The sequence below is a fragment of the Centrocercus urophasianus genome, unplaced genomic scaffold (genome assembly GCF_019232065.1).
Source record: "Centrocercus urophasianus isolate 14NV4802_14NV808 unplaced genomic scaffold, USGS_Curo_1.0 seq_9, whole genome shotgun sequence".
In the NCBI taxonomy this organism is placed as follows: Eukaryota; Metazoa; Chordata; class Aves; order Galliformes; family Phasianidae; genus Centrocercus; species Centrocercus urophasianus.
This window is the reverse complement of record NW_024885532.1, coordinates 36,991,746-37,013,996: the sequence shown is the minus strand read 5'-3', so window position 1 is coordinate 37,013,996 and position 22,251 is coordinate 36,991,746. Positions and strand designations below refer to the sequence as shown.

Here is a 22,251-nt window from a genome sequence, read left to right as displayed (position 1 = left end):
TATTCCCACCTGTGCACATGATATGACAGCCATTTGGCAGTGTGCTGTGGGCCTCTTTCCAGAATTAAATGTAGAGGAAATGCTTGAAGAAGTTATAGCTGTCATTTTATAGTTTTTGCTTGGTTTTGTGAGGGGTCTGCCCCGAGTGCAGTGGAAGCACACAATAAATGTCAGATGTATTTCCACTTGGAGCACAGATTTTGTACTATCAGAGCAAAGGTAGTGCAGTACAGATTATATAAGAATGTATTTCTGAAATAGGATTTGTGAAGGATATCTTTTGTAGGCTCACAAAGATTTGTGAATTGATCCTAAGTGGCTGCTGATGAAATAACTGTTAGGCTAGAAAGACAGATTGGGGTGAGTAAATGTATTTGGACAGTGTGGCAGGGAGATGACTGGTGACAATATTGATTTGGTGTGAAAGGTGCAAAGTTGCTATAGCCAAAGAGGTACAGGACAATATGGCAGTAGATGCGGCAGCAGAATAAGTGAGTAACGAAAAGCCTGGCTCTTGAAGATGTCTGGGGAGAAAAGAAGGAAAATACAAATATTTTGTGTTGGAAGAATACGTTACAACTTTAATAGTCATATTAATATGAATTATTTCACTTTCCCTTAGAAAGACAAAATGCCATCAACTTATGAAGCCGAAAATACATCAAACTTAAAATGATTAATTACCAAAATATTTGACATCTCTGTCCAGTATCATAAATTATATTGGACATTTTGCACCTAATCAGGGGAAAAAATACCTTTTTTTTTTTCTTCTTTTGACCTCTAGAAATACAATTAGAGCTGCAATGCTGGTTCTTTAAAATAGTAGACACATACAAAAACTAGTCCAGCTATTTCTTCCATATAACAGTGCATAAATGAACAACTGTAGAAAAATCTAGAACAACTTTTTTTTCATTTGCTGTGTATAGGAAAGATTAATGGTATTAGCAGTTAAACCAGCTGTTACTCTTTATTTCGCTGATGACTTTTTTAGCAGTAGGGTCAAACTTCAACTGCCTTGATCCATGGAAGAAGTGGAATAATCCTAGGAATAAAAAATAAACCATTATACTATGCAAACAAGAAGTAGCTTCATTGTAACAAACTGGGGAGCACCATCTTTGTGCACACAGGAGAGCATCTGTTCAGTTCTGTCTTTTGCAAGATTCAGAAATATGACATCTATAATAACTCCTGAACTTATTATAAATAAACTGATTCTAATTAAAAGCTCATTTGATAGAATCATAGAATCACAGGGGTTAGAAGGGATCCAAAGAGATCATTGAGTCCAGCCCTCCTGCTAAAACAGGTACCCAAATTTCCTGTACCTTTATGTTGGAAAACAGCATCAATTCTCTGGCTAATTCCTGGAAAGTCATTGACTGTCCTCCTAGGATAACCATTCTCCATGGACTGAGTGTTTTCATCATACCTACATCATATTAACAGAGACATGGAATTTGCAGAATTAAAAAAAAAAATCTAAGCAAGCCTTTGTTTACTTCTCCTTGGATACAAGAAATAACTGTCAGAGGGTCTTGAGACTCAGAGAACGAGTGTTACTAGGTAAGAAATTTGTACTGTTGTGGTTTTCTTAGGTTCTTATCTTGTGACCAAGGCAGTAAAATAGAACTGCAAGATATTGTAAACATTCTTTCCAAAACTATCCAAAACAAAGGACAGGAAACCACATGCAGCCAAAAATCCAGCTGATACAGTAAGTCTCACCAAGGAGCCCCACAATTAGTCATAACAAAGTAAATTTGACCCACATATGCTCCTGGTTGCCTGAAGAAAACTTTGCAGCAGTTGCCCTTGCACAAAGGAGAAATCTGTCAGCTTTCCAAAGCTGAATTTACTTCTGTTTGCCTGGTGTTCAAGAATTGGCAATCACTTGTACAGACAGTGAATGGGATGTCACAGCATCACAGAATGGCTTGGGTTGGAAGGGACCTCAAGGATCATGAATCTCCAATCCCCCCCACCACAGGCAGGACCACTAACATCCACATTTAATACTGAATTTAAAAGTTGTGTGCTGTAAATCTAATTCTAATCAGTTAAACAAAGGGAAGAGGACTTTTCAGAACTGAAATCAGAGAAGTTCTGCACAGGCCATCCCAGGCAGCCTTCCACTGAAGTAGGTTACCTCTTGATTCTTCATTTTCTAGAGATAATTTTGTCTACTTTATTTGTAAAAACAGTCCAGATGTTGGATTTTTTTTCAGCTTCCAAGTATAACACATCAAAATGATTCTATGATCCTCGGTGCCTGTTCCAGCACACTATTAAGCTCTCTAAAGTGGAAGCTGTTTTCCTTTCCCTGCAGGAGTCAGACACATTCTTTATGTCTTTGTGTTAGCCAGTTCCACAGAGTTCTCTAGAGGTCTAATTTCTTTTTCATCCCACAGATGATTTTAATCATGTAATTATATGGGAATCAATCATCAGAAAGTACTTGTCTGTTTTTCTTACCTCCAGTACTTGTCACCTATGAAGAAGTCTGTCTTCCCTGTATGTTTGTTACAAACAGCTGCGTCGATTTTCTTAACACCTTTAGGGAAGCCTAGTGTGTTGATGTTCTTTGGATAACCAAGCAGCACCTTATATCCACTGACAATCCAGAAATTATTCCCTATTAAAAGAAATAATTCTAAACTTCTACTCTAGATTTTGAGAAACTAAATGAAAAAAATATACATAATCCCTCAGTGTACATTGTAGGAAAACTTGATGAAACCCCCCCAACCTCCCTTTTTGAAGGTGATATGGTTTTCAAATTCAAATATAGCTATCCTTGTTCCTCCTATTTTTCCTCAAAATTAAATGTAAGAAAAATTTTTTAAAAATCCCATACTCCACCTTTGAAAAACAGGATCTGATCTTTCATGTTCTCATATGCAGCTTGAAGACCAGATGGCAGAGATGGCCAGAAGGCAGAAATTAATTCAAGTTCAACTTCTGAGTTATCAGGATAGACTCGCCATAAGTGTCTGATTTAAATATGAAACAGGTTTAGTAGTAAACAATAAACCACAGATGTTTCTACATATGTGCAAGAATGTGAACAACATTGTGACTTACAAGTTCCTTCATGTCAGTGGCACTACCTGACCTGATGTGTCAGAAAGGGAAACTCCCTTGTTTGGGATATGAGGCTTTTTTTGGTTCTGATTTATTTCTGGAATTACCCTTCTCATTGGTATTGGTTGATTTATGATATCACCTACAAGCAGCTGACAAATGCAAGTTGATGTTGTACTGTATAATGTGAGAGGCACAGGGTCCCAGATGAGAACGCTTTTTTCTGTGTGCCCAGACACAAGGCTTGCATAGGTAGCTGGAAGAGGTAGTGGTCAAACTATATTGTAGAACATACTTATCCCTTAGGAAATGGCTGCAGCAATTATTCATTTCACTACTTGGTGTAACCATCTATATATCTGGGAGGAAATCTATTAGGATCAAGATGTTTTCTGAAACAAGTAGGCTACTTTGTCAAGGGATCCTACAAAAAGATTAACATAATTCCCATCTATCTGCTAACAGCCTTTGTTTCAATATACTATTATTTCTGAATTCTATCCATTTGTTTCATTCTAAATCCCGTAATCATAGTTATGTTATCCACCTAGGCATTCAGGGTTTCTAGAAAACAAACATGAAAACATGAACTCCACATAGACAAAAGCCACATCAATTTCTACCTTCCCTTTAGAAATATGACTTCTCGTCGGAGTGTAGTTACAGCATCAAAAGATATCTGGGGGCCACAGGCGTTAGGTGATGCAGGGATGGCTGGCCTTTTACCTGGAGTTTTTGTTGCAGAACCTAGGGAGATGTTTCAGAAAGCACAGAATTTGTAGAAAGATTAAGCTTTTCATATATAAATGGATTTTTGATATTATGTGAATAGAATGAGAATTTCATGTTGAAAATTTGTGAAAGAAATTATTTCCCTGTTGCTTAGTTCTTTTTTTCTTAGGAAGTGGATTTTACTTACCATAAATAGACTGAATGCCACTTATGTCATCTGGGGAGAGAGGAAATTCACTGGGGCTGATATATGCGTAATTGGGAAACATCAAGGCCCTCTGGTCATTGGAATGGGAGAGACCCAGCGCATGGCCAACCTCGTGAGCAGCAACCAGGAACAGATTGAATCCTTAAGAAATGGATAGAGAGGTTGGTCTAATTTTGACCTACAATTGAGTAATACATTCTGAACACAACACAACTAATGCTAAGTTGATTTTCACACAATATATCAAAATTCACTAGGGTATGCATGTACATGTACATGTTCCCATAATATATGTGTGTATATACACAAACATTTTATATGTAGGTAGGTTTCACTCTTCCACCATTCAAAGGGAGCAACTCTTGGCTCTTTCTGGCTGTTCTTTCTATCACCTGCTGAAAGTATGTGTGTGGCATGAATGGATGTCTGGGGATGAGTGTGGGTGCAGCCCTGAGGAGTGTCCTGGCAGGGTTTCCCAGCTGAGCTTGAGCAGATCAGATCGTGAGTCAGGTCAAACTGACGGCACTACAGGGAAAGAAGAGAGTGCACTGTGTGCTCAGCTGAGATACCAAAGTGTCATTGTGTGTAACAAAGCTGAGGTCATGAACAGACAAAGAAAAATACAGTTTTATCTGAATGATTTACCTTTTTATCTAAGAGTTTTAAGCATATATCTTCTCTATAGCCTTGCCAAATAAAATACCTTTAAAAAATTATGGTTATACATGCTTATTACCAGTGAAATATTAACACAATAATCAGATAAGAATGGGACTTCCTTCAACGTGCATTTAATTATTTGCATTCCTCCGAGTAATACGCCTTTCTGAATTTGGGAAGAACAACCATCTGCCCTGCTGCCTGGGAGCCAGCAGCGTAACAGTGGAGATCACAAGCCTGTGGCAGAGCAGAGGACTGTCATCGATTGCCCAAGACAGGCAGTCTGAAGCCAATATTTCCATTTCTCAAAAAGACAAACAAAGCCGTAAGTTTCCACACACATTTCCTGTCCTTTCTTCTCATGAGCTTTCCAAGCTGGCCAACGGGTTCTGTAGCACATCACTGCTGGAGCTGTGTTGTTGAGGAATAGCAGCAAAGCTGAGGCTGACCCATTCGTTCCCGGTATAGGACAAGCAATGCATTTTGTCCATGTGACAAGCCCAGCCACCATGCTGCAGCTTTTTTCTGCCACAGTGAGCCCACATCTCTCCTCGTGCAGGGCTCTTACAACACCTTCCTGTTTGTTAGCTCCTTGTATTTCCTGCAGTGTGACCTCAAGTCTATTGCAGTTCTCTGCTGTTTCCCATCCCCAAAATCAGATGAGAAAAGAGTGCAAAATAAAAGAGGGCAATGTGCCCATGTACTGACAGGTCTGTCAGAGGCAGCAGGTGCTGTATGGCCTGCTGGGCGCAGAACAGCTGTGTCCCAAGTGGAAGGTTGAATACCCAGTGCTCCTCTTTTTTCACACCTGGTGGCACACATTAGTAGTCACTTCCCCACTCTGTACCTCAGCCCATGGGTGGTCCAAACAGAATGTTCTGATCCCCAGTTGTTGCAGGAAGCTGAAATTGCAGGGAGAACACTTACACACGTCAGCCCATTCTAGACTGAATACAAAGTAAAGCTACAACAAACTATGAGGGACCTATTTAGTGCTATTGCTGAGGACTGGAAATGTGTGGTAATGCAGGCCAGGAGCCAGTATGTGCACTGGGAGGTGAAACATAGCTTTTAGCATGGATCTGGTAACGTGGTGTACAGTAGATTAGGCTGGTTTTCACATCAGCAGCAAGTAACATTCTCAAACTGCTAGTGCTTTGCTTTGTCTCAGTTTATCCTTTGCCTAATAAAATCAGAAAGCAATTTACCATTTGCACAGCATTTCAGAAACTTTTTGTTACCCACCATCTGAGCCTGTGGTCCAATCTTCATCCTCATCAAAGTGAACATCACCACCAAAACCACTGCCAGGTGGGAAGGCATGAGCGAGAACACCAAGAGGGCCATCAAAATAGCGAGGGCAATGTCCATGAGCTAAGTAAAGTCATGGAATGATAGAATCACTAAGGGTAGAAGAGACCTCTAAGACCATTCAGTCCAAGCATCAACCCACCCCACCATACCCACTAAACCATGTCCTCCAGTGTCACATCTCCATGTTTCTTGACCACCTCCAGGGACAGTGACTCCACCGCCTCCCAGGGCAGCCCATTCCAATGCCTCACCACTGTTTCCAAGAAGGTATTTTTCCTAATAACCTAATGACCATCACCTCTTGTTCTATGATATTGTCCTATAATATGATACTGAAATAGCTTCGAGTTTATGTCATGACTTCAGGAAAATCTTTAAATTAGTCTTACCATTGATTTTTAGTCAGTGTATTACCTTTTGTCCCAAAAGCAATTATTATATCTGCTATTCCCTCTTGGATGCGAGTGAAAATCAGTGGGATGACAGTACTCCACACTTTAAATGCCTTCTGGATTGCTTTATCCACATCTTCTTTGCTCATATCTGGCGTGTAGTTCACAATTCTACAGTTACGAAGGTTCAAGCAATAATACTTAGTGCTTGCATAAAGAATTTCTCTGATATTGTTTAGATGATAAACAGAGATACATAAGAAGAAATTACACTGTAACCCAACAGCTCCCCAAACTCATCTTGAACTGATTGAGTTTAAGCAATGTGATGACTGTCCAATATGTCTTTTTCAGAAAAATAATTGTGTACATGGTAACAGCTTTTCCTCAAAATGGATTGTATCCAGGAATTGGTCTCTTGAGCATAAAGAAAATTGTTTCCTTGCGTCTCGGTGACTGTGCTGTCAGTCACAGCAAATTTTGAAAATGGGGGGTTTGTGTTGGGTGCAACTGATATTTCTGTTTGGCTCACAGAATATATATTGGAATGACACATAACTGGCAAAATTCTGTAGTTGACTCATAAAATGTAAAATATCCATCTTGATTCTCAGAGATTGCTCTCAGGGATATGCTCAGTAACAGCTGGAGAAAGAAAAATATTTTTGTCTTCCCATCTGGAAACCGTTGCTATGGAAGCTATATTTAAATATAACAAAAGTGGATATCCACAAAACCACAATTTAAGCACAGAAAATTAATTATGGAAGTACTACCTGTACGTCAGATTGTTTTTCTTCCATCCAGGCAGAGTAACACCATAGAGACCTACATCAGGAACACCACACCTAGGTTTCTTCATCATTTCTAATGTCTCGGTGTCTGGTTTTCCTGTCACTTTCAAACCAAAAAATCTTTGCATTTTTTGGAGTTTCTCAGCGGTAAAATCAGCGTTTGTTTTCCATCCACGCTGATTCGGGTCTGCCTCAGTGGTATAGAATTTACTTAAGTAATCCTAATGAAAAAAAACAAACACATTTCATGTTTTGATGTGTTTCTTAAATAATACGTTAAGACTGACATTGTTTGTGTATTGTGCTAGCAGAATCATCTGCCTTTGATTTCAGAGAAAAACAGATGTTTTCCTGAGGAACATAGCTAAACAGAAACAGGATTCTTATTTATTTGACATTTCAAGTTTTTACTGATTATACTATTTAAATAAAGTTTGGACCACAGAGTTCTGTATAACAGCATTGTCTCAGAAAGACAACAAACAGCTAGAGCATGCAGATTAAATTAAGAGGAGAGGCTATAGACTCAGATACAGACAATAAAGTTACCTCTACAAGCTTTGCATCTTCTTTGTTGTCTTTCTCGGGGTGGGCAGGAAGAGCATTAGAAACAGCTGCATACATTAAGAGAAGCAGCAAAAGATTCTTCATTCTTACTATCATTTCCATCCTCATAAGAGAGCTGCTTTCTGCCTAGTGTGCATCGTTTCTCAGATTGCAGTTGTATGGTTATATAGTGAATTGTAGAGTCAGCTGTAAACTGACTCAGAATTTGCCATGCTCTGATTACATCCAGACATCCTAAAACACTCTGCCGGCTGACAAAATAACAGTTTATTAAAGCCATCCGATTTCACAGGCATCTGAAGTCAGTTAGTGTTTGAATACTTCTAAGTTGCCTGGCTGACATTTCAAACCTGACACTCAATTTTAGAAATTTTACACTAAATTTTAGAAACCCTGAGCAATTTTGAGCTGATGCAATGGTGGACAATGGGTGTCCCAGCCCAGCTGTGTGAAATGGAGCCTCCAAATGTATAGGTACTCTTATCCACACTCAATCTAGAGAAAAGGAGTTATACACCAGGTATGAATCCCTTCCTAAAAACTAAAATTTTGGGATAAATTACTGTCATGTACAGGTACAAAATTTTCTTTTTGAATTATGTGAGAATGGCTATTTTGGAAATTGGAGGAAAAGTTCAACTCACTAACCATCTCTTCCCTGCAACTCTTTAAAAAGGCAGTATGTTTAACTTAAAGTGGTAAAATCCAGGATGTACGTATGCAAGATTTCTTTCCCTATAAATCCAGCCCATAGAATGTGAATGATGTTATACTTTCCTTCCTTCCTTCCTTCCTTCCTTCCTTCCTTCCTTCCTTCCTTCCTTCCTTCCTTCCTGCCTCCTTCCTTCCCTCCCTCCCTCCCTCTCTTACTTTTCATCTATCAACCACTTATTTATCTTTCTATCCATGCATCAGTCATCTTTTTATCTATTAATCCATCTATCTATTTATCTATCTTCCTTTTCAGCAAGAAAGGCTACTTCAGTTTAACCACAATAACCGCAGGGGATATGATTATTTCCTGTCTTAAGTAATTCAGAATAAAGGAAGTTTCAAGTCACACAAACTGTGACAAATTATAGGATTTCATCCTGTGCTGGTCAAGTATCTTTCTCTTTCACCAATAGTAATGGGAGTTGAAGGTGTTCAGCACTTCTGAGGACGTCTGACAGTATGTGCTCAAAATTTATGAAAGAGCTGTAAGAAATACCCTCATGTTGGACTGTGGCTTTTAAAGGAAATCCTTGTTTCCACTTGTTGGTTTATTGCTGTCACTTGTAGCCAACTTTTCTCCACTGGAGGCGTTAATGACAAATTTTCTATCCCAAATTTCACAACGCATCCTTGTTTGTTAAACTTTCTTGTTAATGGTATTTCTCAGTTACAGTAACAAAAAACTCCACCTCCCTTAATTTGTCATTACAATCATTTTCTTGTGATAAGGTAAGAGACCCAAAGGACCTGGATACTATTCAGTCATCTTACTGAGGTACAAACGAGGGCAACAAATTTTAAGAGATGGGGAGTATGACTGAACTGATACAACAAATGTCATGCGCATTTACCCAGAAACAGAGAATGTCTTTTTTGAGCTCTGCTTTCATTTTAAAACTGAAATGTTCGGTTGTCTCAATAGCTTTACACCTAGAAGGCATTACCCTCTGATGATATACATAGCGTAGGTAATGAAGTACAAGTTCACAAGTTCAGTGGTTTTTGCACCATGCATAATTCTCAGTGATATGAGAGGATTCTTTTCAAAAAAGTATTTTGTCTGATTTGAATATAATTTTGTAAAAAATCAAGGCAATACTGTGAGATTTGATATGAACTGGGAGAAGCTGGTATTCTTTGCTGTATAGCAGCAGGACAAAGACAATGAAAGCAGCTATGTTAAGACTAGTTGCACTTATCTTTGCACATTTATTAGTTGAGCATTTCTGTGCAGAAAATGGAGAAACATGTCTCTCTGGAAAGTAACTCAACCAGCTGTCTTAGGATAGGATGAACTGCCTCAATAAGTAGTCTCTTGTTGTCTTTACTGAGCATAGAAAAGATTAAACAACTGATTTAGAATATATTTCTAGTTTCAGCTAACAGCTCAAGCTACATTACTTTTTGCTTAGAAGAGACTTGTGTGCCAGCTGTGGAGTCCTGCATTACTCAAAGCTAGTGTAAGGTTTTTGCTACTTGACTGCTTGCACAATGCAGCAACCAGTTCCCACTGCTCATGGGAGGAAGGCCTCAGTGGAGTTTCTCACAGACGATGTTTCACAAATATGTCTGTAGTGAGCCTTGAGGCCTGAGAAAAGAAGTAGCTGTAGAGCAGCTGCTGATTGCGGTTTCTTTTTTATCTTTAGTTTTGGTTAGAGTTAAAGGATGCTGATCTACCTCGTGACTTCCTTTGTAGTCTTAGAGTAGATTTTATCCAAATTGCTGTCAGGTGACCCAAGGTTTCACTCAGGAAGTCACTGTCCTTCGTCACCACATCAGCAGTACCAAGTCACACTACAAAGAGCTATAGCAATCTTCAGTACTTCTGCAGCATGGTCATCTTAGCACGATAACCATCAGATTCAGCTCTCCGAACTGCTCACTCTGTTGGTATCTATATGTGAGTTAACTGTCTAGGCTTGCATGATATCAACAGATCTAACCAGTATGGTCAAATGGCATTTATTCTGACCACATGTAGGATGTAAACTTAGGATGAGATCTGTACTGCTCTCAGAAGCTCACCAAATGTCTTCACAAAAACCTTTGACTTCCATGAGAGCCTACGCCTGAGATCACATGAAAACTCTTATTCTGCAATTCAGCTGCCTAAACAGGGTTGTAAATTGTCTTTTCTCTCTTTCTTTAAAACATAACCACCTCCTTACCCTTTCTCTCACATTTAACATTTTCTCTGCTCCATAAGAACCCCTAATTACAATTTCTAGAGAAGTATTAGTGGTTCTGCTGTAACTCTGAGGATCTGTTCACATCTGAAAGGAATATATAACCCAATTTTCTATTTTTTAATTTAATCTTGGTCTGGAAAGAAGTATTATCTTCCCCTCTAATCTTCTGCTGATATGCCTGGAGACAATCTCTATTAAAGCAACATAATCAATTTAAATTTATATATTTTTGAAACAATTGTTGGATTAATTGTTCAATAACACTAGCTTGCACAAGAAAAATGTTAAAAAGGATTGCCACTGATGTGTTGAATTAAATAATGGGCACTTGAATGACTCTGTGAGAACAAGATTCATATAAATGAATTCAATTAAAGTTTTTTATTTGCTGTAATTTAATTACTTTTCTTTTTTACATATGATATTCCTTTTAAGACCTAATCTCCATTTTCAGTTATATAGTTTCTTATCTTCAGACACTTGTAGAAGAATTTTTACTCTTGAATTTAATGGAGGTGAGAATTACTAAGCCTGCTCTTTATTTACAAAGGATGTAATTTAACAGACTTCCAATACAGACAAGTGAGTAATGAAAATATTTTGAGGATATATGATCTTTTCTCAGATTCCTATTATTTCTATTGCAGTAACCCAGAATCTTCCTCTAAAGGTTTTGGGTTACTGCATTGCATAATGCAGATGAAGTATGAGAATATGAGTTTTGTTACGGCCATATGGCTTCTAATGTTATCAGCTGAGCTACAAAAAGAAAGAAAGTGAATAAGACCATCAAAGATCATTTTAATTGAAGACATTTGAAGAAAAGTGTGGTAAAGCTGGATGCAAAGCTGTATTTTTAATGAATTTCTTGTTTGGCCAAGGATTGTAGTTTTTAAAGTGAGACTTTCAGTTCATCCTTTATTCCAGCAAAATTAGGAGGGATTTAGTAGGTAAAAAGATGAAATAGTAAGCACTTGACAGAGCTACAAATGAGGTTTATCCCCCCCTTATATAATACTATCTGACAGATCAGGGTAGAGGTTTCAGCAATCTCTTGTACAATATTATATTTTTCTGTTTTAAATTCGGTTCTTAAATCTAAAGGCATGAGGGGAAAAGATGCCTGTGTTTGCAAAGAGCTGTGCTGTGGAGGAAAGGCTCAGATTGGAAAGTGAAGAAGAAAAGAGAGAGCAAAAAGTGGAAGTGGGATTTATGGACTGACGTTCATGAGTCCCAGCAGTCCTAATTACCCATAATATTTTCACCAGAGCTGGCATGGGGCAATGGAACTCAGAGCCTGCTAGTTGTTCCTCTGCTTGGCATGGGAAAAATATTTGCCTTTTCACACCAGAGTATGTCTTTTAGTGTTGAAACTGGAGTTTGCTCTTGAATATTAGTGCAAATAAGGGAGCAAGGACAAGAAGATATGACAAACACAACTTATTAGGAATATTTAATGCAGCAGGTAAAAGTGTAATAAGTTATATAAACACATCTGTACAGTTAATAATTATTAAAACTAGACTTCTACGGAATCCAGGCAGAAATCCATTCTGACCTATTAGTCATGAAATACTGAAAAATTCAGCACATAAAAAATATAAAATATACACATAAAAATACGCAGTGTGCATGTGAAGGAGAAACACAATCATTGCAATCAACAATTAAACCAGCTAATGCTCTTCATTTGATTGACAATCCGTTTGGTGCGAGGATCAAACTGGAACTGCTTTGTTCCGTGGAAGAAGTACACATAGCCTGGAAGCAAAATTAAATCCAATTACATTTCATATACGACTTCTTTTTGGTATTCTGGGGGAAAAATCAACAAAAACTCTCCATGCATACTTGCTATTTTTCATTTCCATCTCAGCTGCTATGTTTAGGGGCTAATAACAGGTTTTTGAAAATAAATGATCCTGTCTACAGAACGACAGATATTCGAACTCAGTTTAAAGATATATTTTTACTTACCATCTTTCTGGAAAGCAGCATCAACTCTGCCAATTTTTCCAAAGTGAGAGATTATTTTCCTGGGATAACCATGATCCATGGATTTTTTGTTTTCATCGTATCTGAGCACACAAAAAAAGCCATAATTACCACTTGCAGTGAAGCAGATAGCATTTTAAAACTTCAAAGCAGGATCATACATGTATACAACTCTGCTCTTAGAGTGAAGTCTCATAAGAATGAACTAAAGTAGATTTTAATTTTTTCCTGTTATGTAATAAGGTTCTGATGAGTGTCTGAAAACCCTTCCTGCAGGGATGTTTGTAACAAAACTCTCAAGGATCCTGGGAATGAAGCCCAGGAACGTACTAATGATTTTCAGGCTAAGCTAACACCTTGGCCATCATTGCATCTACAATGTGCTTCTATATCTAGCTGTTGGATATCCAGTTTAGTCTAAAATCGTAGCATATAAAGGAGGAGAATAGAAAAACTGAAGCACAGACCTGAAACATCTTTGTTATATTACTGTCAATCATGTACTTGTTAAACAAAATTACTCTCTGAAATTTATCACAATCTGCACTTAAGTTACAAATCATGCTAACTGTACAGCTGTTGATGATCCACAACTTGATTATTGAAAGGAAAATTCAGTTACAACGTTTTTAATTAATAGTTCATTTTGCTTGAAATGTGACTGAAAAGTGTACACTATCATAACATTACACAGAAAAGCAACACTATTGTGAATAAAAAATGAATAAGTTTGCTATAAAATAACTGTTTCAACAGACAGGTATTCCATCTGGTAGCAAGTACTTACATTGCCGCGACAGGAATGTAATGAATGGCAAACAAAGCTTTGGAGATATTGACATTTCTTAGCAAATGCTATAGTTCTTTAAACTTTCAGACAAACCTGCTTGAATTTCCAGAGTATACCTGAATGTCATAGCTTAATTTATATTAATTATATCAATTTTCAGAGACAAGTAAAAATATTCTTTCTGGTAGACAAATATTAAATCTCACCTCCAGTATCTGTCAGCTACAAAGAAATACGTTTTTCCTGTGGTCTCGTCGTTGTAAGCTGCATTCACTCTTTTAACAGTCTTTGGGAATCCCAAATGATAGATTGGTTTGGGATAGCCGTATGCAATGTCGTATCCTCTGATAACCCAGTACTTATCCTCTGAAAAATATGAGCATGTTTCATTTGGTTTTGTTATTAATAAACATTTAATTGCATTTTAGATGGGAAGAACGTGAATTGGCTTTTGTGATATAATTTCTAAAAAATACATTTTGAAATATCTTTCCAGAATTTTTCCTTTACTAGTCTAAGAAACAATTATCTTGCTCTGTGTTAAACTAGGCTTCAGACTTTTTTTGGTAAGAGTCCTATTAGACCATCTTGTAACAATATATTCCAAGCTGATAGTCAGAAGAGTAATGGTGATGTGCAAATTCCTCTATTTACCAGCTGAATTACTTGTTAGAACTTAGCAAAAATCATGTGAAATGTTGTTATCTGAAGAGAACTAGATGTGAAGAAGGGAAGCTATTTTTATGTCTTCTTTTTCACAGCACCGAATAAAGCACAGCAAGGAGGTTTTTTTAGGATTATGACCTCTGGAGATCTCTTCCAGAATTATAGCTCTATCAGGCACAGGTTCAGCAATCTGGAGCTTTGCAAGAGACCCTGTTTCACTGACCTTTGTTAAAAAACTACTTTAACCTCTGAAATGGCATAATTTGCAAAGGTTATGAAGGAACTGGTCAGAAAAAGTAAAGAATTTCAGATGCCATTACCTTTAAAGAGTAAAACTTCATCCCTTTCAATGTTCTCATAAGCAGCTTGAATTCCTGATGGCAAATTTGGCCAGAACACTGAGATAAAATTTAACTCTGTCTCTGACCACTCAGGATGTTTGCGCAGCATGTACCTGGTTTGAACAAAACGTATAGATTAAAATTGTTCCACTCTTCACAGATGTCAGACAATGATTATAGCTCCTGGAGTATAACAGGAGAGAGACAAGTACCTCCACTTTGTGGTATATTCTGTCTAATGTCAAAATGACCTTCTGGGTCATTTTGACATATCCCTCTCCAATAAATGTAAAGGATGTCTAGAGTGGCTGCAATCTGAACTTTAGAGCCTCCATACCAAAAATCAAGCAAGATAAATATAAGACCTTCTATTTCTCTATAGGGCAGGAAGGCTGATCACTGGTGTCAGTGAACAGCTAGTATGTCTTTCTATGTACTAGCACTTTCAGTGGTGGCTTTGCTCTTGCATGGGTGTACAGTAGAAGGCTTACATGTGGGACACATGAGCACATCATCAAGGAATGTGTGAATACTGTTGCTTGCTATTAGTTGAATCTAGTTCAGAGCCAAATCTAGCACAGCAATGGCCACAATGGCATATTTAGAAAAAAGACAGCCAGCCTTGATCTCCTTCACTGCTCTTGTCAATTATGACTCTTGCTATTAACGAGTTAAGAACTCTTTCTTTGGTAAAGAGGTACATAATGGTTTTATAGTCTTTCTCTTTGTGCTACATTTCAAAATGATAGTTTTCCCTCATGGATTACTGATTTTTTTTAAAGCTACTGAATACATTTAAGAGATGATATATGTGCTTATTGGTATTACCTGCCCTTAAAGAACATCATTTCTCCACGCAAAGTGGTAATGGCATCAAATGTCAAATTAGGATCACAAACTTGTGGAGTTGTGGGCCCTGTAGGCTGCACAGCATCATTAGACTGTCCTAAAGGAAGGAAAATAAAATAAAAATCTTTCAGTTTGTATTTAGGGAAATATAGATTAAACACAGTGTTCAGAAGGTGTCCATGGTTGCCAAGGATCTTCTTTAAAAGAAAATGAAAGGGCGTATCATTGTATACTGAATATCTGTCATAAAACCCAAACTTTTAACACTGTTAAAGGACTTGAGTTCGTATTTCCAAGAGCAGCTCTTCAGCTGAAGGTAGCCTCCAGGTTTTTCCTTATCTTGTTATCCATTGTTTAGAACACTTAGACTTTGCATGTAGGTGAAATAAACATTTTAAAAATATTATTATTATTTGCCAGCCTCCAAATAGAAATATTAAAAAATATATATATTTATTTCTTACCATATATGGCTTGAATGCCATCAATGTCATCCTGAGGAAGAAGGAATTCTTTGGGGTCTGTGTAAGCATAATTTGGATACATCAGTGCTCCAGGATCATTCGAATGGGACAAACCCAGTGAGTGGCCAAGTTCATGGGCAACAACAATGAACAAGTTGTAGCCTGTGAGATAAAAATCATAGGAAACAGATAAAATCTGTTTCAGTATTTACCACAGTATTTATAATTGAAAAGAGTTTTATGCAACTTACCAGAATGTGCTACAGCTGCAAGACAGGCTATAAGTAATTCTATCCACCTTATAACTCAAAAAATATTGTAGCTGAAGATCTATATGAGTGTTTGAAGATGTTGGATGTTCTGATTATGATTTCTTTACTCTATCTCCAGAATCTTTGTATCTTAAACACAATGCCTATTTCTCCTACTATTGCATAAACTGCTCAGAATCAAAAATCATTCCGATGATTTTGAAAGTTCAGTGATTCAAGAGAACAATATTTCACAACATGAGTTTTGATGACATTTGAATTCACTAGTTTGGAACACTGTATTGCTAGGTGAAGAAAGATTCCTACCAATGAATCACTGGCAAAAAATAAAAAATAAATGAAAAAGACAAGCTCTGCCACTCTTACTCACTTTTTATTTGCAATTAGCCTTATGAGCTAACTACCACAAGAGAAAAATTGTACAAGGTAAAACTGTGTAAATGGATTTGGTCTCAGCCTTTACCTCTTCCATCTTTTGTCCAGGTTTCCTCGTCATCCATATGCACGTCTCCACCAAGACCTTCTCCTGGTTGAAAAGCATGAGCCAGCAGCCCATTAGGGCCATCAAAAGGAGAGTTGTCATTGTGATCTAAAATGAAGAGTAAAAAATCATTTAGAATCCCAAGTTATTTCAATGATTTCGGATGTCTATGCAATATGTAAAGATATCAATTTTACCTCTATAAGCGAATGAGATCATTATATCTGCAATTTTGTCCTCAATCTTTTGAAATGTCAATGGTGTCACACTGCTCCAGACATTCAGAGCTTTTTGGATTGCTTCGTCTACATCAGTTTGTCTCATCTTTCTGGTGTAATTCACAATCCTTCAAAGGAAAATGAAAGCATTACATAATGCTAAAAATACAAAGTTTCAATTGAAGAATATTCATTTATATATATTATAATATAATATAAATTGTAAATATATTACAAAAGTAATATATATTAAGTATATCTTTCATAAGTACAAATCAATAATGACTTAACTTTAGATAATGCCTTCTAGAGTGTCTGTTTCTTTCTAGAAATCAGTTAATCATTCTAGATGTCATTTTGGATAGGTCATAATGTACTTCACTTCAGGCCCCCAAGCTGAAATGCTAGATTTACATCTATTTGAAGAAGATTAGGAAATGTTACCTGTATGTCAGATTAGTTTTCTTCCATTTTGGATTCCCTGCTGTGAAGACGTATTGCTCTACATCAGGAACACCACACCTGGGTTTATTCATCATCTCCAAAGTGTCACGATCGGCTTTCCCAGTCACTTGTAGTCCAAAGAATTCCTGCATTTCCTTGAGCTTTTCAGCCAGATGATTTTTACCCCCCTGCCTTAGATGATGCCGATGATCTTTTTGAAGATTGTAGAAATTCTGTAGATAAGTCTGAACCAGAATTTTTTAAAAGAAGAGTATCATGACATATCAGTATTGTCTTCAGTCACATTTGTGTTTCCTAAATCATCTTGAACTATTCTATCCTGAAGCCTTGTGTCTACCAAGGGCTAGAGTTGCTTATTTTTTTCCCAAGAATCAGAGTGAAAAGGTAGATATGATTTAAAGCTTTCACCGTTACCTGAATTACTTCTTTCACTGATTGACTACATGGAGAACTTGTATTTAAAATGTAATATTTGCTATTAATAATTAATTCCACTTTTATTTATTATAACCTGTTATTTTAGTAGCAGAGCTTTTAAGGAAGCTTATAACTTCACATATCTCATTCAAGGAAATATAAATTAGCCGTGAAGCTGCAGACACAGCACTCCTGACAAAGTCAGTGAACAGAGCAACAGGGTCAGCACTTGGCAAATCTTGTCATTTATTTTTAGCTATGAAATATGACTTGAGAAAACCAGATATTCCTAATAAATTTCAACAACTTTTTCTCCAATAGTTAGTGATACATCTGTATAATTGCTGCATTTCTTGAAGATGCCTAAAAAAAATTCCATGAAAGATCAATTCGAACAAATACTGAAATACACACATAATTCAAATGAGTTTCTTTCCCTGTGTTACAAAGGCTGATCATGTCACAGTTTTCAAAGCACATTCTGAAATATAACCTGTTCCTGATTTTGACTAATTCTGCACAGCCATGCAGCCTTGAGACTAGAACTTATGCTTCTGTATTATTTTTAACATCTTACTGACAACATCAAAGTGAAGTTGTGCAATTTTAGATAACACATAGGTAAGTAATTTCAAGAAAATTCTCACAAAAATTTCAGGTTAATAGGAAAAGCTTTCTCTTGAAACCTTTGCAAAATGAAACGCCTTTATTTTCAAGTCACATTCTTTGAAAATAATTCTGGTTATCCCTCAGACTACTTTCTGTTTCATTTAGAAATGCAGTAGAAAATGTTTACCTCCACAAGATCTGTATTTTTTCCTTCATCTTCTTCTTCAGGAGCCACAGGGAAAGCAGAGGAGGCCGTCACATACATCAAGAGGAGAAGAGAAAAGACCTTCATTCTTGTCAAAGGTTCTGTGCTTCAGCTACGCTGCGAAGTCTTGACCTGTTGAACACGTTTCTCAGCTCTGTTTATATAGCTAAATTGTAAATCAGTGACAGTCTGACTCATGCTGCATAATATCCTCTGATCAGTAAAAATGATGCATAACTGTTTCGTCATTAGGGAGTGATGAAATGAGTTTAATTAATGTTACCATGCTTTTTTTTTTTCCCCTGAGCCTTCTGTTTTGGGCAATTTCATAGTGTTTTTAATAAATAAGGAAGTACTCACCAGATAAAAGCTGGAATTTCATTTCATATATATGAAATATATATGAAATATATAATACAATTTGTGGAGCAAGTTCTTGATATACTGGAGCTACAATATGAAATAAGACATAGCAATAACATAACATTGCATTTTACTGTAATCAGTAAAAGCATATGTTCTCTTTCAATAAATAATAAAATACACTTAGTCAAAATAAGTATCAATAACATATAAAAGAAAATGCAAATAACTGATCTGGGAATAATTAGCATCATAAATTCAGGTGACTTGCCATGAGATAATTAGCAGTTCTGTCTGAAACAATCTTGTGCTGTTCCCAAAACTGAGAACTAAAATGGTTCAACAGTTTTTGACTGATGTTAAACAAGCAGTCAGGTTACTGGAACACATAAGCTATGTTTCCACATACGTGATAAACAGAATAATGTTTATACTCTTGGAAAAAAAATGCAATGGGGTGTTTGGATCCATGCACAGAGATGTTCTTTAATTGGGAAGACTACATGAAGCTCAATGGGAGCATTTGTGTATCTTGAAAATAAAGATTGAAAACCATTTTGTGACACTGTGTTCCCTGTTTCAACAAGGAGTCAGAACTGTTGTTAAATAAATGAAGAGCTGCTCCTGAGAGACAGGCTGTAAATGTTTTCCAAGACTCCACAGTGGTCTTAAACAAGAGTGATTATATGTAGACATAGGGTTTGGCTAACTGAGTATTTGTGCAATTTAAGGCCTACTAGGAAATCCCACCTGACCTCCAACTACCCTGCAAGGATGTAGGTCTTCATACTTGCCATGTTATGGCAGCGAGCCTCAGGTGTGTGTCTCAGGTATGACCAAATGAACGATGCTCTGATGTAGAATCAACTTCAAGTGTTTTGATGCATAATATCTCTATATGTAATGTAGGAATATGAGCTTCCTTTTTGAAAATGAATTATAGGGAATGATTCTACTGATCATCTGGTACAGATTTTAAGATCAACAGAAGCTGACTGTATTGGCTAAGTTTATGCTGAAATAAGAGGATTTTACATATGTGGGGTATGTGGGTACCTATAGTGCAGACCCCTAATTTCAAGAGAGCATTTCTAACTGCTAGGACAGCTAGGATACCAGAGTAGATGACCTGAAGGGGCTGCAAGCTTGCTAACTCAGAAAGTTGTCAGGCTGAATCTGGTGCTGTTCTCTTGCCAGAGAAACTGTGGAAACCACTATAGGTTTCTCCCAATACATTATAAAATTTTTTGTGTGTGATTAAATGTCATAAAAAGGAAAAATAAAGGCTAGTGTGAGATGGGAAAAGGCAAATACGTACGACTCTCCTTTATTTCTGATACCTCAGCAGGGTTTGATCTGAAGAAATATAATGTAGGGTGAAAACTTCATTGTTCTAGAATCACTGAATTTTGGAATATCCCAAACTGGAAGAGACTCACAAGGATCACTCCAAAGAAGCTGGAAATACCCTTCAGGAAGTATTCTAACTAGTTTCTCAAGTTCCAAGGCTATGTAACTACTATATAGTTCTACTATCACTGCAGCGCAGCATCCCCCACCACACTGAAGGTTAACAGAGCAGATACTACTCCTGGAAAAGTAAATTTCTTTATACTTCTTAATGTTTGTCATATTTCTTATGTGGAGTTATTGAATAAAAATAATACTGAACATTTCAAAGCAATAATACATTAAAATCATGGAATACATTGAAGTCATTGAAATAACTAGGAAGATGATTCTGGAAAACAGCTTTTACAGATTTAAAGAGATTCAATCTCATGATTCACTCTCCTATTAAACTTCATTGTTAATGCTGGATACATCTGCAAAGTCTGAACAACTCAAATGAACCTGGGATTAGTGAAATGTTCCTTAAATTCTCTAGTTCTGTTTCTGAATTAGTGTTTCTCCCTAATATTTATTCCTCATGTATTTCTGTAGGCTTATTCAAATTTAGATCTTGAGTTAATACCCACATTTCTTTCTTCTTTTTTCAGTAATTTTTTTTCCCCAAGGAGTAGATCACTCCTTATTTCTCTGTTTTTTTTTTCTTTTATTTTCTGAAGGCGTAAGAGGCATATTTAAACACCTACAAGCAAAGAAGACATGCAGATTAATTGGAAGCTCTAGGGGCTGCAATGGGAACATTAGGAAATCACAAGGTACAGATTGTACTGGAAGGTTCTGCTGCCATGCACATTTCAGCAAAAAGACTTTTGCCAAATTTTAACGTGACCAGAGGATACTGAGTCAGGCAGAGGGTTGGAGGGGACATCTGGCTATCTTCCTGGAAACTTTAAATAAACTACTTTTTAGGACAGCCAATGACAGGATTAGAGAGCCCTGCTTTCCAGCACAAGCTGTGGGAGCCACTTATGTGCTCACAGAGTCATCAAGTGAAAATCTCAAACAACATCAGGAAGAGGAAGCAGAAGCAGTGTCTTCCCTCTGTCTTGGGAATTTCCATCATGTCAGGCCACAAAGTCATGTCCCATTTCACCATCTGCAGTGGTGTCCCACTGCATGTCCTTCAGCACATCTCCCTCATATGTGTGTAGGACAGCTTTCAGTCGTCTGCTCTTCCCATCACACAGCAGTCAGCATGTTGCCATGCTAACCTTTCCAAGGAAACCTGAAAGTGCCAAAATGAATTTGCTGAGTGCTAACTGGTGTCTACACAATCCCTCAATTTGCTTGCAGACCCATTTGTGTTACACTGAGTGGCTAAAGGCTCATGGAATCATTGAATATCCCAAATTAGAAAGGGACCCTTGAGGGTCATTGAGTCCAGCTTCTGGCTCCACACAGGGACACCCAATAAACAAAACAAGTGACTAAGAGCACTCTCCAACATGTCCTGAGCTCTCATGAGCTCCTGCACCTCAGGGCCGTGCCCACAGCCCTGGGCAGCTGTTCCATGCCCACCGCCCTCTGGCTCAGCCCCTTTCCCTCACCCCCAGCCGCCCTCCCCTGACGCAGCTCCATGCCGTTCCCTGTCGCTGTCACACAGAGCAGAGCTCAGCGCTGCCCTCCGCTCCCTGTGAGGAGCTGTGACCCCATCAGGCCTCCCCTCAGCCTGCTCTGCTCTGGGCCAAACAAATCCAGTGACCTCAGCTGCTTCTCGTATGTCTCCCTCTATATCCTTCACTATCTTTGTATCCCTTCCTCGGATGCTCTTGAGTAGTTTTATGAGCAAGGGTCTCTTATATGCATGGGTAAGCGAGGTCTCACCAGACTCACCTGCCTTAGGATGGGAGCAGAGGCTGCAGGTCTGTGTGTCCATGATCAGTGTGTCTGAGCCTAGGTTACAGGCACATCCACATTCCTGTGCGTGTCCATGCATATATGTATGTGGATGTGCATGCACCTTCTGGGAACACCTCTTCTGGATGGACTTTGGGCATGGTGCTGCGCTAATCTCGCCTTTGTCAAGGTACTGGATTTGGCATCTCC

At 37.7% G+C, this 22,251-nt stretch overlaps 2 protein-coding genes across 4 annotated transcripts; both read right to left on the bottom strand.

Annotated features, from left to right (window-relative positions):
* Window positions 1-597: 597 nt before the first annotated feature.
* Window positions 598-12,717, bottom strand: LOC122171526 (matrix metalloproteinase-27-like). 3 transcript variants are annotated; one of them, XM_042839152.1, is made up of 10 exons: window positions 12,638-12,717; window positions 7,173-7,411; window positions 6,419-6,567; window positions 5,936-6,064; window positions 4,010-4,171; window positions 3,714-3,837; window positions 2,869-2,999; window positions 2,482-2,641; window positions 1,335-1,438; window positions 598-1,048 (listed from the first exon to the last, which is right to left on the bottom strand). In XM_042839152.1, the coding sequence occupies exons 1-10, from the start codon at window positions 12,656-12,658 to the stop codon at window positions 948-950; spliced, it is 1,320 nt and encodes a 439-aa protein (XP_042695086.1). In that variant the 5' UTR covers window positions 12,659-12,717; the 3' UTR covers window positions 598-947. The 3 variants fall into 3 exon arrangements, with proteins under 3 accessions (XP_042695086.1, XP_042695085.1, XP_042695087.1); XM_042839151.1 differs by lacking the exon at window positions 12,638-12,717 and adding an exon at window positions 7,740-7,939; XM_042839153.1 differs by lacking the exons at window positions 1,335-1,438; window positions 12,638-12,717 and adding an exon at window positions 7,740-7,939.
* On the bottom strand, window positions 12,101-18,551 carry LOC122171527 (interstitial collagenase-like). The gene is made up of 10 exons (XM_042839155.1): window positions 18,415-18,551; window positions 17,181-17,425; window positions 16,716-16,864; window positions 16,501-16,626; window positions 15,766-15,927; window positions 15,281-15,398; window positions 14,432-14,565; window positions 13,652-13,811; window positions 12,638-12,738; window positions 12,101-12,421 (listed from the first exon to the last, which is right to left on the bottom strand). Exons 1-10 carry the CDS (start codon window positions 18,517-18,519, stop codon window positions 12,321-12,323), a joined length of 1,401 nt encoding a protein of 466 aa, XP_042695089.1. The 5' UTR covers window positions 18,520-18,551; the 3' UTR covers window positions 12,101-12,320.
* Between the last annotated feature and the right edge of the window lie 3,700 nt (window positions 18,552-22,251).